The sequence below is a fragment of the Macaca mulatta genome, chromosome 15 (assembly GCF_049350105.2).
Source record: "Macaca mulatta isolate MMU2019108-1 chromosome 15, T2T-MMU8v2.0, whole genome shotgun sequence".
Lineage (NCBI taxonomy): Eukaryota > Metazoa > Chordata > Mammalia > Primates > Cercopithecidae > Macaca > Macaca mulatta.
The window spans coordinates 78,797,200-78,815,433 of record NC_133420.1 but is presented as its reverse complement, the minus strand read 5'-3'; the positions used below and the strand labels follow the sequence as shown (position 1 = coordinate 78,815,433).

The 18,234-nt window shown below is 36.1% G+C and overlaps 1 protein-coding gene across 2 annotated transcripts in view; it reads right to left on the bottom strand.

Moving 5' to 3' along the window:
- MLLT3 (MLLT3 super elongation complex subunit) overlaps positions 1–18,234 on the bottom strand; it is a 285,685-nt gene that overhangs the window by 56,194 nt on the left and 211,257 nt on the right. For both annotated transcript variants that reach the window (XM_001108646.5, XM_015117619.3), the window contains exon 5: positions 11,038–11,748. In XM_001108646.5, coding sequence (XP_001108646.5) covers positions 11,038–11,748 — 711 coding nt within the window. The remainder of the gene's footprint in view (positions 1–11,037; positions 11,749–18,234) is intronic.

Below are 18,234 nucleotides of genomic sequence, written 5' to 3'. Positions count from 1 at the left end.
TACATCAAGTCATGATTATTCTGGTAGGCAATACCCCAGAGACAATAAAGGATGACCAGGACACAAAGTCTATCAAATTTCTCACCAATTAACTTCCATAACACCCTTTGGGACTTACACCCTACCCCTTTTTAGACAAGACGTGAAGCACTGCAGGTGGAATTCCGCTGGGGATATGAAATATGAGGTTCATTCATTCAACATAGGGGCACAGGCTGAGATGCAGGACCAAGAGGTCACATTGGTCATATGCTTGACAGGCTTAAATAAGTGTGTAAGGGCTAGTTTTTAGATGGTAACAACTCACTAGGAACCACTTTAAAATGTTCTAGAGGAGGAGAGTTTGGGAAAGTGAGTGATGGATGTGCGAACCACTGCAAATTGGAAATGATCTATAATGGCATGCCAATTGGGGGCCTGCATCCTAGGGCCCCCTTTTTTTAAAAAAAACAATGAGACCCCTAGGATCTTGAGCAAGTTATTAAACTTGGCCTTCAGTTCTCTTCTGCAAAATTCAAGTTGTTGAATGAGATTTCTGAAGTTCCTTGTTCTAAAAACTCTATGATTATCTAAATCATGAAATAAATGCTGTATGAAACTGTATGTGATTTCTAAACTTGTTCTTAAACCTTCAAAAAGAGTACCTATGCCTTGAGAGGTTTTCTAAATAGAGAAGAGAGACCACAGAGCTGTTAATGTATCTACAGGCCCAATGAAGATAAAGAGATGGGTGGCATATAACACACAACTTCCCTCCTTCAAATCTTGTTTTTTTTTTTTTTGGAGGAGGCAAACTATGAGGCTCATTGGTTTATTATACAAAACACAGAGGACTCTGCATGACTTATCTTTAAAGGGGAGGAAGTGACTTGCTACAAGTCTCTGAAAGCTGGTGGACAATGACAGCAGGCTTGGTAAACAACAGTAAATGTGCTAGCCCTGTCTGATTCTTAACTAAGATCATCAGACAACCTAGCACTTTAAAATAACCCACCACAAGATCAACAAGTCTGAGGCTCACTTTAAATTAAAATAATGCTGCAAAATAATGTGAACTAGAAGGACACTTGAAAATAGAGTGAATACTTTATATTACTAAAAATGCATTAGGTTATCTTGAGTAGAATTTATCAGATACTAAACTTTTTTATTGTTTTTAAGAAACAGTATCTCACTCACATTGACCAGGCTGGAGTATAGTAGCACAATCATGGCTCACTGCAGCCTCAACTTCCTGGGCTCAGACAATTCTCCCACCTCAGCCTCCCAAGTAGCCAGGACTACAGGTATGAACCACCACACCCGGCTAATTTTTGTATTTTTTTGTAGAGATGAGGTTTCTCCATGTTGCCCAGACTGGTCTTGAACTCCTAGACTCAAGCTATCCACTCACCTTAGCCTCCCAAAGTGCTGGGATTATAGGTGTGAGCCACCGCGTCCAGTCAGATACTAGGGTGGACTTTGAGAAAGACTCTGCTTTTATTCCCAATAAAATGAAGGGTTAGGCCAAATAGGAAACGATGTTTTAGAAATATATGAAGGAATAAAAACACATTCTGTGGGCATGTATTATAAATCACTAGGTTCCTAGACTGCAGCTTTGCCTCCCAATCTTTACAAGAACCCCTGCCAACATCAGGTCTTCACAGAATGCAGTTTATAAAATTACCAAACAAAAGCTGTCTTCATCTATGACATCATTAATATTTTGCTTGAACTAATACTTGAATGGCAATTTGCATCTATAATAAGGTGAGCATTATTGATTATTAAATCCACATTTTATAGTTCTCTACTATTAAGCTAAACCTGTTTAGTTTTAGTTTTTGTTTTTGAAACGGTCTCACTCTGCTGCCTATGCTGGAGTGCAGTGATGTGATCATAGCTCACTGCAGCCTAAAACTCCTGAGTTCAAGCAATCCTTCTGCCTCAGTCTCGAGTGGCTAGGAGCACAGGCATGCACCACCACACCCAGCTAATTTTTAAATTTTTTTTGTGGAGACATGGTCTCGCTCTGTTGCCCAGGCTGGTCTTGAACTCCTGGCTTCAAGCAATCCTCCTACCATGGCCTCCCAAAGCACTGGGATTATACGCATCAGCCACTGTGCCCAGCCTGTCTAGTCTTTTTATTCCAAGTGTAGACTCTTGTGCTATACTTCCTGGACCACTCCTACTGAGCCCACAAAGATAACTGACTGGCCAGGTATGGCTATGTTCCAGGACACAGAAGCCCTACCTTCCTTCCTCAGATCCTTCATGAGTGCGACCTTTATTTCTTTTATTATAATGTTTTTTCTGACATAATCTACTTGGAGATGCATGAATGCAACCTTTAGAAAACACAATATAATATCAATACAATAGGTGGGACCCCTCATAGTAACACTGGCCATGTCCTTGGCCCTAGAAATGAGATATATGAAACAACCTAATAAGATACTACATTACGGAAAAGTTCCCTTAGACAGAGTCTAAGGTACCACAGCTTTTCAGTACTTTCTGCAATTCTGCTTCTCGGAAAATGACATTAGGTTATATAAAGCAAGACTCAATCAGCATTTTAGAAATCATGCCAGAGTCTCCTCTGCATCCATTACTCACACCCAAGTTTCCAAGTACTGTGGCTACATTTTATTTCTTAGTCTTCCCTTTTCACTGGAATGTGACACCACTACCAGATGGTCAGAGGATGTCAGATGATGGGAAAGTTAACACTACTAAATTTTATGTTCTCAAAAACGTTTAGTCAATATTACAGTGGTTTTAATTCGACATGACTTCCCTCTGAACAAGCTTTAATCAGTGGTACAATACAAGAAGCATGAATTTTGACATTTTTCAGACCTGGATTCGAATTCTTGCTCTGTCACTTCCACACCTGTAAGATGAGAACAAAAGCTATCTTACCTAGTGTATAGATTAAGAATATATAAAATAAAAGAGTCCTGCACATATCTACCATGGAGGGAGGAGAGTTCAATAAGGCTTCTTTCGTTCCCAATAAACTCGTTTGATAAATTAACTGCAGGATTTTATTTATGAGATTCTTCTTCATTCTCAGAGAGGACAACACAAACTATTTACACAATTTGTCATCAGTTTTTTTTTCCAAGTTGTTTCCTCTTATCAAGAATGCCTTCTGGCCAGGTGTGGTGGCTCATGTCTGTAATCCCAGCACGTTGGGAGGCCGAGGAGGGTGGATCCCTGATGTCAGGAGTTTGAGACCAGCCTGGCCAACATGGTGAAACCCTGTCTCTATTAAAAATACAAAAATTAGCAGGGCATGGCGGTGCACACCTGTGGTTCCAGCTACTCAGGAGGCTGAGGCTGGAGAATTGCTTGAACCCAGGAGGCAGAGACTGCAGTGAGCCGAGATTGCACCACTGCAATCCAGCCTGGAGAACAGAGCGAGACTCCACCTAAAAAAAAAAAAAAAGAAAAAAAAAGAAATAAAGAAAAAGAAAAAAAGCCTTCTCCTGTAGCCCCAGCAGCTACCTGGGAGGCTGAGGCAGAAGGATCACTAAAGTCCAGGAGCTTGAGACCAGTCTGGGCCATATAGTGAGACCCTGTCTCAAAAACAAATAGAAAGTCTTCTCCCACTGACCCCACACCCTCATCTCTACTAATTCATGCCTCTTTCCTTCAAAGACCAGCTTAAATTCTAACTTTGTACTATCTGCACCACCTAATGCAGTGCCTGTACATAGGAAGTACCTACCGCATACATATTTTTAAGTTTTACTGAACATCATTAATCAAAGAATATTACAATCCATTAAACACATCTAGAAGAAAGTGTTTTTAGTAACTTAAAGTGACATGATGGTTTATCATACTTAAAAAACATAGGAGGGTCACATAATAAAGCAAAAGTCAGCAATTTATTTTTTAAAAACCAGTACTATGATTCTAAGCACTGAGGTCTCAAACCAGGGGCACTCTAGTAATTTATTTCTTTCTCTACTTATTTAAAGTAATATCTGAGGCCCACATATATGTATTTTCCTTCTATGACCATGAAAGGCAAGAAAATTACCTTTTCTGTGTCACAGATTCTGAATATTTCTTCCTATCCCTGTACTCCCACATCCCTAACCTCTATATTTTCAGAATTCAAAGATAAAAAGTGTTGTATTCAAACATTTTAGTAAATGCTTCTCCATTTTATCCTGCTTAATAGAAGGATCTTTGACTTTATCTGGAAATAGATCACTGCACAATCACCTTTGGTGACCTAAGGAAGCCGCTTGGGGTGATTTTTCTTTGTGGACCTTGACACTGCTTGCAAAGTTTACAGTCATAAATTGTAACCCACTGAGAACAATTTCTCAAACTTGGTTAAATAATTACATAGACACTAAAAGAAAACAACCCTCTACTCCTACCACTGCATTATCTTGTCTCCTAATTCAAAGAAAGCACAGCCTACATTTTTAATAACTTAGAGAGGTTATAACATGAATTTACAAAATTTAACTAGAAAATTCAGAAAGGAGTCTCCAAACTGGAGGACACCATTTGTTATTTGGTGGCATCTTCTGGGAAAGGTTGATATTGCAGCTCAGCTCTGTGAAACATAAATTCTCTTGCAAAAGCACATGGGAAAAACTCTGGAGGCAGAAAAATAATCCTGATATAGTATAATAAGGTGCAATCTAGACCCAAGAGAGTCAGTTTTATTTTAAGGGGGACGTATAAGAAGCTAGAGGCTCCTGGATGTTTCATAGCTCTTCCCTCAATCCTGGCTGTGCATGCCAAATCCACCTATGAGGACAACCTGTCACCTCCTGAAGGCCACTGGTAAAGCCCAAACCAATAGGTCAAAGAAACAGGATTCATATGGGGGACAATATGAGATATTGAAGGCTTTCCCAGCAGCACTGCCAACTTCATGAAGCACACCTATACAATTTTAGTAAGAATCCAAGGAAGAATAAGATTTGTTTTATCACCAACCTCCTCTTAGGTAGGTACGCTACCTACCAAGTGGGTTCAAATCCTAGCTCCATCACTTTTAAAGATGGCAACCTTGGGGAAGATTCTTCGTCTTGGAGCCTCAGCTTCCTCATCTATAAAATGGCAATAATAATAATAATAATAATAATAATACCTATTTTACAGAGCTGTCTTGAAGGGTGAGTGAGTGAAATCATGTTAAGTACATAGAAGGGTGACTAACACAGGCTAAACACTCAAGTTTAGCTATGGCTATAAGGCATCTCTGTGGTATGGTAAAGCTAGTCTTGCAAAGGCCATGTTGAGTCCCATTGTTGGCTTTATGTCTAAAAATGACAAATGGGATAATTCCATCAAATGCATAGGTCATAAAGCAAGAAACAATAATGCATTGAATAGGTGATGCAGCTCTCTTCAAGAAAGCTCACAGAATTTATTGGAAGAGAGATTCTGGCTCAATACATGTGAGTGGAAATGCTGAGTTTTGCCAATTGCTGATGACAACCAGCTCTGCAAAGATAGAGCCCCTGTGTATTCACAACTGTCTGCTATCCAAGGGCTTCTAAGGAATTACTTAATTTAAGAACTGAGATACCACACTGGGCCTAGTATGTACTGAAACAAGGAAACAAAAAGGCCTCTAACTGTTTTTTTTTTAATCTCCTTTTTAACTGCTTTTTTCAAATAAACCAGGAATATGGATGAATAAATGAACAGCTGGTTGGCGAGGCTGCCTCCTCCTCAGTGTGTTCACACCCAATACAGACAAAAAAAAAAAAAAAGTGTTAGAAAATAGGGACAGGTGAAATATCTCCATGCACCCAACAAAGTTAACTTTTGTTCGGTAATTTTAATTAATGTTCCACATTGAGCAGAATTTACCAGAGGAAGAACTGTAACCCTTCAGGTATTTTTACCTCCAGTTATAAAACACAGAAAACAGGAGCCTCCAATGAGAACCTGCCCCCTGGAGAGTTGGGGCAGCCCTTTAATGAATGGCCTCTCCAGCTGCTCCCTCACCATACTTACAGACTTTACAGCTCTTGCATGTGCTGGAATTACAAGTCATTAAAAAGCCACTTTGAAAACACAATAAAGACCTTCTTCTCTGACTGCAACAACCTTCCATTACATAAAAACCTAAGGCCAATGCTTCAACAGCAGGACATTTACTACCAGATCCAGACAGTTTAAGCAGGGCAATGAACAGGGTGGGGCGGGAGGAAATGAGAAACAACAAAAGAAGGGAAGTTTTTTTTTTTTTCCTTCTTCCTTTTTTTCTTTTTGAAAGAAATTTCTGGTAAGGTGGTTTAAAGCATTTATCCTTTATCGGAATCACCATCCATCCTTGGGAAAAATGCTGCCATCTGATGAGATTTTGTTTTTCTCCTTCAAGAAGGTTTTCTCCCAGAAAACCCCTTGGTAAGATCAAACTATCAAAACACATGACTTTCTTCTCACACTGCAGGCTGAAGATGTAACATTTTACCAAATGTAATTTGTTCATTTTCAGGGAAAGATCATTAAAACTTTTTACTCCTTCACTTTAAAATTATGATTAAATCCTCAAAGTAAGGGAAGAAAGAGGAAGGCAACGATAAGAAAATTACTACCATAACTGAATGTGATCATATGCGGTTACTTCAATTTTCATTTACTGTTTTTTTCCTCCTCTGCTGTGAATATCAAACTTCTTCATATCACAAGACAGGATCAACTCTATACACTTCTCTTCAGGAGCAAGATTATACAAAAAACAAAAAACAGAGGAATTACAGAAGAAGTGAAAGACAGTTGTTGTTTTCCCTATTATCAACTAAAGTTTAAGCAGGTTAATAAAAAACACAGTTATAAACCTTTACTTGACACTGATACACTCCCTTTGCAACTGTCAGTGTCAGTCACCACTTACCTACTAAACAGTAAGTACAGTGGAACATTATCTACCCCAAAGAGATGAACTCCTAAACCAAGAACCACTGTACTGTAAAGCGAATGGCCTCAGTTCTTGAATATAAAATATTCTTAACAAAAACATTCCCCTATCATGCTTTCTGTATTTGTTAAATGCTTACCCACTACAATACAGTCCTTCTGCCTCTCCACCTTATCCGAGCCCCTACCAAATTCTTCTGTAGGGGAAAATTATTGACAAACTTTCATGTGACAGTATTAGATCTCTTTATGGGAAACATAATAATCACAAAATGTATTTAAAAATTATTCTTTCAGTTATATTAACAGTAACTCAAAGACCAATCATTTCTTAGGATATTTTAACAGTAACAGCAAAAAACAAAAATGAAAAAACAAAAACCTACCAAGTGTCTACCCAATGCAGTACATGGTATGTTCTTCTTCTTTATCTCATTTAATTAAAAAGCTGAAAGATCTGAGAAACTTTGGCTTATCTTTCAGCTTAAAACTTAGCCTTTTTATCTTGTACTTTTACACTGATCATGTAACAGAAACGTATCAACATCAAGACTATATACCCTGTGATGACAAAATCCAGAGCAAAGTGACAAAAGACAAAATTCAAAACAAAGTGGCTTAGAGTACCAAGTATTCCAGCATATAAACCCACACCCTTGGAAAAGGACACCAGAGTTCTGCAGTATTTTTGAATATCAAAAAATCTCTTTCAAAGCTACAGGTTATATAGGTTCCCAGAAGTCAAGTCATACATAGCAATAGGTAACTAACATTTTTTTGACTAGTGTGTTAACTGTTTCACCCAGATTGATTTATCAAATTTTCATTATAATCCTACAAAGAAGATACTATTATGATCTCCATTTTACAAAAGAGGAAACTAAGAAACAGAGAAAGTTAAATTATTTGCCCAAGATCACTGGTGACAATGAAATTTAAAACAGCCTGTCTGACAACAGATGGCAGAATTCTAATTACCTATCTACCTACCTTTCACTTATCAACAAATAAGTGATCGAGCCCTCAAACACCAGCCAGACATACAAACCATGGATGTCCAACTTCTTTCTCTCTTCTCACATACGAAGTATACAAAAATCTTACCAAAAAGAACCGTATCAATTAATAATCTAAGCTTCCTAACCCATCTTAATACTACTGACATTTTTATATAAAACTGGAGTCAAATTTGATTCTAGAAAAGGTTCTTTAAAATGTTCATCTTTTTAACAATAAGACCTATACTGAGGCAAGATGTTTTCTTTATAGACATACTAGACAAATAATCATTCACTCCAGCCTTCCTCATTCTTCAAACTCTTCTGATTTAATTGTGTCTTTTTTCTGTTTCCAAAGTCCAAGATCTCTGCCCATTATATCTAAAATCACCCACCACCCCATGTCCCACAAATGAATACAAATCTGGCTCATATTCAAATAATAAAGCTGGAAAGGACCTTAGAGAGATCAGCTCATCTAATCACACTTACTCAGAGGCAGACACACAACCAGGACAATGTGCACAGTCCCCCTGAAGCTGGACCTGCCCCAAGCTACCAAGTCAATTACTGGCCAAGGTTACAGGGGATACTTTTAATGGAGAGCACCAGCAGTCCATAGCAGTCCATAGCTTAGTGCTCTCCATTACAAGTGTCCCCTGTTCCTTTTGTCTTGCTGGCAGGAGGGATGCCAGGTAGGAGACAGTCCAAACAAAGGCTATCTTTTCTACTGGATAAATGGAATTTCAATTCTCTCTTACCTTCCTTTGCTCATAGAAAGGTCTTTGGGTTCATGGTTTACATGACACCACTTTTGTTAATTCTCTTTTGTTATGCTACCTACTTTTCAAGTATTGAACCAATAGCAACAACAATAAAAGCATTACTAGTACCAGAAGACTAATAAGCAAAGTACGGTTGTTGGGTTTTATACACAAATAATACCTGAAAGTCTTTATAGGCTTTCTCTGCAATGCTATGCAGAGTACATTACAAAAACTATTGTTGTAATCACTGGATTTGTGGCTCTAATATGTCATATACCATTTTGAAAATTTACTACCTACTGTAAAGTTTTCCAATTATAACTCTTCATTCCAGAAGACTTTTCAAGGTATACCTTTGAATAAACACATCAAATTGAACAAGAATTTTATTAAAAGAAAGACATACTTTACAAATCATATACAAATGGGAGGGAGCAAGAGGCAGACAAAAGGAGAATAAACAAAGTTACCTAAAGAGAAAGACCATCTGTGACAGTTTCATGTAGAAAGAGCTTTCAATGGTGCCTTATGAACGCCATTTGGTCTTCTCATAAATCGGTAAACATTCTAAAAAGGTGCCTTTTAAAATTTTGACCACTATAAGAAACACACACACCTTCTCTGAAATAAAATTTTCGTAAGCCATTACTTGTCCATACTAATTATAATGTTTTCTGATTTATTTAATGCTAGCAATATGTTAATTTATTTCATAGCTCACCAGTGAATCACAACCCATGATTTGAAAACCTCTATACTAGAAGAATTGCAAAGTGTCAGAATATAAAAAGACAAAGCTGCTAAATGTGACAATTTTGATAGACTAATTAATCACAACCCAAAAGCATTTCAGGGTGATTCGAGACAAAAGTCAAACACACAAAAAAAGGTCCAAGTAACTTCTGCATTAAGAATAAGTTTCGAATTAAGAGGAAAGGTAAGAAGCAAAGAAGGAAAAATAAATAATTGAGATATTGGAACGAACATACTCAACTCTCATCTCCATTTCACAAACTATGACTATAAAGCCTTTACCAAATACTGGAACAAATTTTCCCAGCGTCCAGCATTTTATATGCTACTGTCCTAATCTGATCTTCTACTAAAATTTTGAGATTAGCTATAGAGAGTAGGGAGGTCTGTGGACCACTGGGGATCAGTGTCAGCACCACGTCCTGACCCTGACTGGCTTTCTACCCAGAACAGTGCAAACCCGGGACAGCAAATCTGCTACTACAGCCTTCTAGCCTTTGCCAGCATTTAAACTAGAGACATCTGTGGGCAGCCCAAGGGACAGAAAGAAAAGTATTCTAAGATTGCCAGTAATTTTTTAGCCAGATAGCTTCCTTGACCACTGCCTGGAAATACGGTCAAGCCAATGTAAGGAGATTATTGGGACTGATCATTACTAATAAGTAACTGAAAAAAGGCCAAAATTAGAAAAAATACGAAAGTAAGGAGATAACTTCAAAGTAATGTTTATTCTTCAAAAACATTATCAAATACTTTTGAATTAGTAACAACCCTGTCACTAGAAGCGTAAGGTTTATTACAGAGGTTAAAATAGATAATCGGAAAATCCCTTCCACTGCTGAAAATCTGTAATTATAAGTTTAAACCCCAATATCAAAAAACACCTTTTAGGGGTATTAGATGGTCAGATGCTCTCTTAGTCCTCCACAAAGGATAATCCTACTGATCAGCAAAAACTTGTAGTGAAGATCACATACCCCACCCCTTCCAAATCAGTGGCTAAACAATGAAGAAAAAAATTAAATATTCTCTTTTCAAAATACCACTGCCAGGTTTTACAGGTATACACAAATGTTAAAATTTATCAAATTATACATTTTAAATATGTGTAGTATATTGTTACATCATTTTGCCTCAATAAAACTGGTTAAAAAAATACTTTCACCAGCCTTCTATCAACATAAACATGTCACTTCATTCCAATGATCAAAACACCAATATTATAGCCCTAATATTTTCTAAGTTTCTCTTTTAAATTTATTTTCCCTTGTATTCAAGTCTTATTATATTCTTCTCATTTTCCTAAGTCATCACTCATTGGAAAGCACAGATACCAAGCTTTGATGAGCACCGAAATTTTCTGCTGCTATTCAAATGACCCATTATTATGCTATGGAAATATCTTTCCTTTAACAACTTAAGTAACAGCCTAAAAATCTGCAGATTTCTTAATGACTTCATTTCCTCCTTCCCATTAATTAAGGAAATGCATTTCTAGGCCAGATCTACCCCTGTCCTACCACTTTATGGTTCAGCATTCATTTTCTTCCCCCATTCTTTATTACAAAGCTATCTGAAATAAAATCTGAAAATAAGGGAAAGGAAGAAAGCCAATAAGAACTACTCACATCAGATTTAGAGGATATATTCTCCTCCACATCTGAATCATTGGGATCCACAATATCATCAAATGGCGGTAATGTTGATTTCTTCTTCTCTGATGTCTCACTTTCAATTTTGACCTTTCCCATCTTGACATGAGATTTATCTTTTATCTGTTTTTTATCAGCAGAACAAGTGAGTATCAGTGGTGGTGCGCTAGAAAAACTTTTAAATAAAGCCTCTGAGCTACTCTTTTTCCTTTTTTTGGCTGAGAGTTCTTCAGAATCTGAAATGGGTGGCCTTTTACTAGGAGCCTTCTTATCTTGTCCACTGGTGATGGTGAGTAAATTACTGTCTGGTTTTGGCTCTTTTGACATGGGTTTAGGTTCCTTGAAGGCCATCTTAGGAACTATTTTCTCTTCTTTCAGTGGTTTATTTTCTTTGGGTTTCTTAGAGGATTCTTTGGAAGATTTGTTGTGATCCCTGGAAGGTTCTTTGAAGGCACTTTTATGTTCTCTGGAGTCTTTAGAAGGTTTTTCCTTGTGCTCCTTCATTAATTTGTGAGGCTTTGAAAAACTGGTACTACTACTGCTGCTGCTGCTGCTACTGCTGCTGCTGCTGCTGCTGCTGCTGCTGCTGCTGCTACTGCTGCTACTGCTGCTGCTGCTGCTGCTGCTGCTGCTACTGCTGCTGCTGCTGCTGCTGCTGCTGCTGGTATGAATACTCCTATTAGGGTCCTGCAAAAAAGGGAGAAGAAAATGAAACTCTCAAAACTAAATAGCAATGAAGAGTCAAAAGAGATCTACATAAAATGATCCTTCTTTTATTGCTCTCAAGCTATCATTAAAATACCAAAAACATTTTAATATAAACCAAAAACCACAATATAACAGGTGAGAATAGTGTATGCGAGTAACATAGTGACAGTAGGTTATTATCAAAGAATGTAATGAGGAAAGCTGTTTTCTTAATCGTTTGAAGCATGGAGTTTTAAAACATTTCGATTCAACAAATGTTAACTGCTGCTTGTCCAAGAAGATACAAGGATGAATAAGACATGGCCCCCACTCTTAATAACTATGACGTATCTAAGGTTGATAGTTGTTGACAACCAAAAGAAGGGAACTATTTAATTCTGTTGGGAGCATAGGGCGAAGAATAGTTCAAAAATTCATAAAGAAGTAACATCTGAATTAGGTCCTGGAGGATAAACAGGTAATTACTAGAATGAAAAGAATGGAAAAGTACTTAAAGAGACCAAGGACCAGAATAAACTAAAACAACAGGGAGCAAAGCACAGATTGTATTTGGGGAACAACACCCAGCTATAGAACAAGATTGAGAAGGAGGCAGAAAAATAGCCCAGCTTCACACAGTAAGGTCAGATTACATTAAATTTCAAATGGCTTTGCAATATAAGGAATCATAAAACCCCCCAAAAGAAATAAAGGAATTCTCAATTTGAGATAAAAAGCAATTATTTTTATGCTGTACAAAATTTCATCAATTAAGAACTATATCTCTCACCCACTAGGAAAAAGATAAAAGGAAGTTAATAGAACAAAGATTTCACCTAACCATCAAATGGACTAGAAAGTCTTTAGCAATTACTGTGTTATGATCATGAGAAAAGAGGTAATAGCTGCCTATTTCATTTTAAATGTGATCAAGTTTTCCACTCATATAAACACATCAGAATATATAACCTATATATAATCTTTCTGTTTAGAAACAAAATCTAAGTCCATACTTACCATATTTGTGAACCTCTACCATTAATAGTAAGAATAAGAAACAGAGTAGATCCTGGACATGCAAAAATCCACATCAATACTAAAAGAAGAGCTCTTTCTTGCTTACTTCCACCTCCTAATGGAACCAAAGACAAATAAATGTCCAAATTTTCAACTAGAATTTGCATCTTCAGGCTTGCTTATTATCTTTCACCTCTAACTCACCCACTTAAGCCCAATGATATGTAAACCAATCCTATGTTCCTTAAATATCTAGCATGACACAGGACAGTAAGCAAGCAGGGGCTATGCTTTTCACTAAAATAAACAATCTACTTATTGGGTCTACGCAAAAACAAAACAATGAAAAATATATACATAGGTACATGTATAAGCATCACAAAATAATATCCAAATGAAAACTTATTGTTCTATATTAGTAGAAATATATTTTTTGGTTTCTTAATACATTTTTTGGCTTACTTGTTCAACAACAAAATGACACATAACAAAATTATTCCATTTATTTCCTGGAGTGGTTTCAAAATTCTAAAATGGATGAAGTTACTAAGCAAAGACTTGTTTTTATGCATCAAATTAGATAATTCCTTAGAAAACATCATAATCTGAGATTTAAAAGGAAAATTCTAAAGATAGGATTCATATTACTGAAACTTCATTATTTTATAAATTCTATTACAAGACATTTCCTGTCATGTTAAGCAATACTATGAATAATTAAAATAAAGTATAATGGACAAATTAAATTAAGGAAGAACATTTTGAAATCTAATATCCTTGAGTTTTTTTCAACTGGCTTGTTGACCCACTGAATTTTGAAAATTTGCAGTCAGTATTCTAATGACGGCTCTAGAACACTCAAGTATCGCTGTTTAATATTCAACCTATATGAAGTACTATACACATATTTTGTAAATAAGCTTTAAAAGCATACAATTTTTAACCTACCAACATATCTCTAATGTTAAGTGTTAAAAAACAGCAATATTCTAGTACCAGGAAGGAAAACAAAATTTCTGTATAGGTCCTTCCATGATGTATTTTAAAAATCCTTCTTTAGAACAAACTGGAATTCTTAAATTTACGGTACACATTAGTATCTGACGCAGCTTCTTGTGTCATAAAAAGTTAAGTTCCTTTTTTAATTACATGCATATAATGCTAGGTACAAAACTCTAGAAATACATCTTTTTATAATGTTTTACTTCTCATGTTGGTTCGGGTATTGAATGTCTACTGTTACCTTTTTATCCACTCAACAAATCTTGGTATAAGCAAGTGACCCAGACATCTTGTTCCTTCCTTTTTTGTAATTACCACCTCAAGAATCTTTAAGCTAAGAGAACAAAAGTTATGAGGACAAATACATTCCATAACAATGTCTTAAATAAAATGTAAAAAATAAAAGGAGAGAGAGCAGTTTTTAAGGCAGCAGTTTCTTTGGCCTGGGCCCATGACAAATGTCAAAGTTCAAATATATTGTCACCAGTCTCCATGTTTGTACATGTAATAAATGTAAAACAGTAGCTCAGATACACAGCCAGATATTAAATTGTCACTGACACAGAATAAAAGCTTTCACTGATTTTCAGTCTATCTATCTGATATTTATATATATCATATATTTTATATATATATATATATATATGGGGGTCTTATCACCAGTCTCCATGTTTGTACATGTAATAAATGTAAAACAGTGGCTCAGATACACAGCCAGGCATTAAATTGTCACTGACACAGATTAAAAGCTTTCACTGATTTTCAGCCTATCTGATATTTTTATACATTATATGTAAATATATAAAAATTATAAATATATAATGTATTTTTGATATATATATATATATAATATATATGGGGGTCCTGTCACTGGCTTTTTAAATTTTTCAATTAACCATTAACCTCAATATTAAGTACCACCGAGCAGCACAGACTAATTACCATTCAATGCAAAGTTTACACATGTATAATTCAAATTCTCTTTGCCTGAGGCTGATTAGGACAAACTGAATATCAAGCAATGTAACACAGAGAGCATGTGTGCATAATTCAAATCTCAAATATTTAAGGCAAATGATTGTTTAAACATAAATATACATATATTTGCACTAACTTTACAACCTGTGACTATAGGATATAACATTTTCTCTCATCTATTCAGATTGCACTGAATGCTTCCTTCTTTTAAATTTTTGGAACAGAATGGGTATCTTTAATGTTTAATCTCTTCTAATACTACCTGTCAGCAACTCAAGTAGAGGACTTAAGAAAAAAATTGGAACTACTGGCCAGAATAAGGTTTTCTGATTATATGTGGCTTTCAGTTTCCATGTTATCTTCATGTCTATTTCTAAGAACCACTGACAACTCATAGCTGATTCTTGGCTCCTGTTTCTTCCCGCTGGCCATCCCTCTTATTTTTGGTCTCTGTCCTACTTTAACTGGCTTCTGTCTCGTGAAAGATTTTCAGATCAATCATATTTTGTTCAATGAAATTTGCATATAGACAAATAAACTCTCTCAGAAGAGTTTTACTTATCGAAACCAACAAACTCTCTGAGAAGTTTATTTGTTCAAACTGCATTTTTACAAGGACGCTTCCTAAAAACTGTAGTGTGGTCCAAGAGGTTATGCATATGTAGGGATAGGAAAAACCATGATAGTCAAAGATAAGGTTCCGAAATAAAAGTCTCCTCTTTAATGTCATTGAACACACAATGAATAACACAGAGGGGTGACATGCCATCTGAAACTACAAATAGTTCTGTGCAGTGGCAGTATCGTAGCCAGTGAGGTTTATGCGAGGCACAATTACTGCTAACTGAAACTACAAATGGAGTATTAAAATTCAGAATTCTGGGGTCGGGGAAACCTTGAATTTGATTTACTTTTCCCACTTCAATCCCAAATCCAACCCCATTTACCTCTCTTGAACTAGTCAGCTTTGCGGGTAGCAGGCAGTGGCCTGAAGAATGTGGCCACAGGCTTATGGGCATCTTGAGAAAAATAACTGGTGCAGGATTTGCTCTGCTTGACCCAAAAGAGTTTGTTTGTTTTTTTACAGATGGGGTCTTGCTGTGTTGCCCAGGCTAGAATGCAGTGGCTAGTCATAGGCATGATCACTACATGCTACAGCCTGCAATTCCTGGGCTCAAGTGATCCTCCTGCCTTGGACTCCCAAGAAACTGGGACGACAGGTACACGTGCCACCATGCCCAGCTTCCAGAAGAGTTTTGCATACACAAGTATGGCCAGCCTTCCCAGCACTCAGAAGGCACTTGATACAGGAGGAGAGTCTGCTCTTAGGGCTGCAGAATGTAAGGAAATCAGAAGGAAGGCACAGAATCCTCTAGGTGTATAAACAAGAAATAGATAATATGCTTGTTGCTACTGTGCAGGTTGAGATGCCTGTACCTTTCATCACTTATAGAGTTCCAACAGCCTAAAGTCCCCTAACAGCTCAACCTCAACCCCAATGCACATATAAGTGACATACTTTAGGGTAGGAGGAAATAGGAGGAAGCAGATCTAACAGATTTTCTGGAGGCAAAAGATGAAATATTGAGGTCAAAAGCAGTATGGCTACTTAAGGAAAATCAAGTAAAGTATAAAAAATAACTTCTAGAAAAAATGTTTAATTAAAAACTAAAATTTAAACATTTATATTCTCAAGCTGAATAATTCAGTAGACAAAGTAGAAGATTGATGCTGACTGGCAGTATAAAAGATCAAATGAATGAAATCTCAAAGCATAAAGTAAAAATACAAAGTGGTGAAAATCATAATGAGAAAAGAGAAGAGCCTTGAATGGATCAAGGAAACAGAACATACAGCCATAAGAAGAGTTCTGGAAGGAGGAAAAAGAAAAGACAGAAGAGGTAATAATTAAAGCAATATGGATAAAAATTTTCACAAACTAAAGAGAGGACTAAATTACAATCTCACAGAGCTCTCCGAGATCCAGGCAAAGATAATGAGAAATGACGCCCAGGAAAAATCACACTACAATTCCTATACTTTAAAACAAAAAAAGAAAAAGAAAAAAAAAAAAACCTGACAAGTATTCAGGAAGAATAATTACTTAAAATTGAATAATAATTAAATTCACATTGTGCTTCTCATTTGTAATACTGAAATCTAGAAGAAAGAACAATAACATCCAGACAGCTGGGAGAAAAAGTACAACCCAAATATCCTACACACACAGTCCGGTGTGAAAGAAGTATTTGCCAAAATTTCAGAATTCAAATAGCACATCAACCACTGTCCCTGCCAAAGGAAAGGACTTGAGAAAAGAGTCTAGTCAAACAATAACTGAACCAGAAATGTTTTATGTGTGGGAAAGGGAAGAAATGGGGGGTACAATGTATCTTGCACAATATACAGACTTAAATCTAAACGAAAAATAAACTGTAATGTATGTCCTCAACATGAATTCCTGACACAGAAAAGTCTAACAATCTGGACCTAAACAACTACATGATTTCCACAGAAATTTAGGAATGAAAGAGAAGGATTAGGGTGTCAAGGTGAAAGAAAGTGCTGATATCTTTTTTCATGTTAAAGTGGAAGAAAAATTGGATTATGAGCAATTAGAAAGGAAGGTGGTCAATTATGAAATGGAAAAGTGAAGAACTGTCACATAAACAAAAGGAAAATGGAACATGAATATCAACTTGAAAATATAGGCAAAATTAAGAAAAGTAGAAAAAGTCACATATATAAATAATGAACAAAGTGAAAAGACAGTAATAAGATCAAGTGTAACTTAGAATAAAAGTGAAAGAACTGAATTCCCCCTCTCGAAGATAAACTGTCAGACTGGGTAAAAAAAAAAAAAAAATAATAAAAAAAAATAAATAAATAAAAGATCAGATAAATGCTGTTAAAAGAAATACTTAAAATCAATTGAAAAACGTTTAAAATAATGGGATGGGCAAAGAAATATCAGCTACATGCCCCCAAAAGAAAGTATGAGTGCTAGATTAATATCAGATCATGTGGAATTCAACATTAAGAGTACCAAATAGGATAAAAAATGTAAAAATCCAAATTACATAAAGCAAAAGGTATTTAATAAGAATTTTAAAATACTTAAATGAGAAATCAATATATCTTTGTCATAAATTGACAGATCTCATAAAACACAATGATTACAGACACAGTTTAATTGACCAAAACAACCCACGCGCTGATTTAATAATTATACTTAGAGCTTTTCTATCTCTTGAATAAAGTTTAGAAGTTTTATATGTATCCATAGAACACTGATAAAAATCAATCATAAGGTAACATAAGCTTTAAAATACTGCTTTTAAAATGTTTGTATAGATTACATTGGCTGGCTATACTCCAAGAAAATTAGAAAATTAGGCCAGGCGCAGTGGCTTACACCTGTAATCCCAGCAGTTTGGGAGGCCGAGGCGCGTGGATCACTTGAGGTCAGCAGTTCAAGACCAGCCTAGC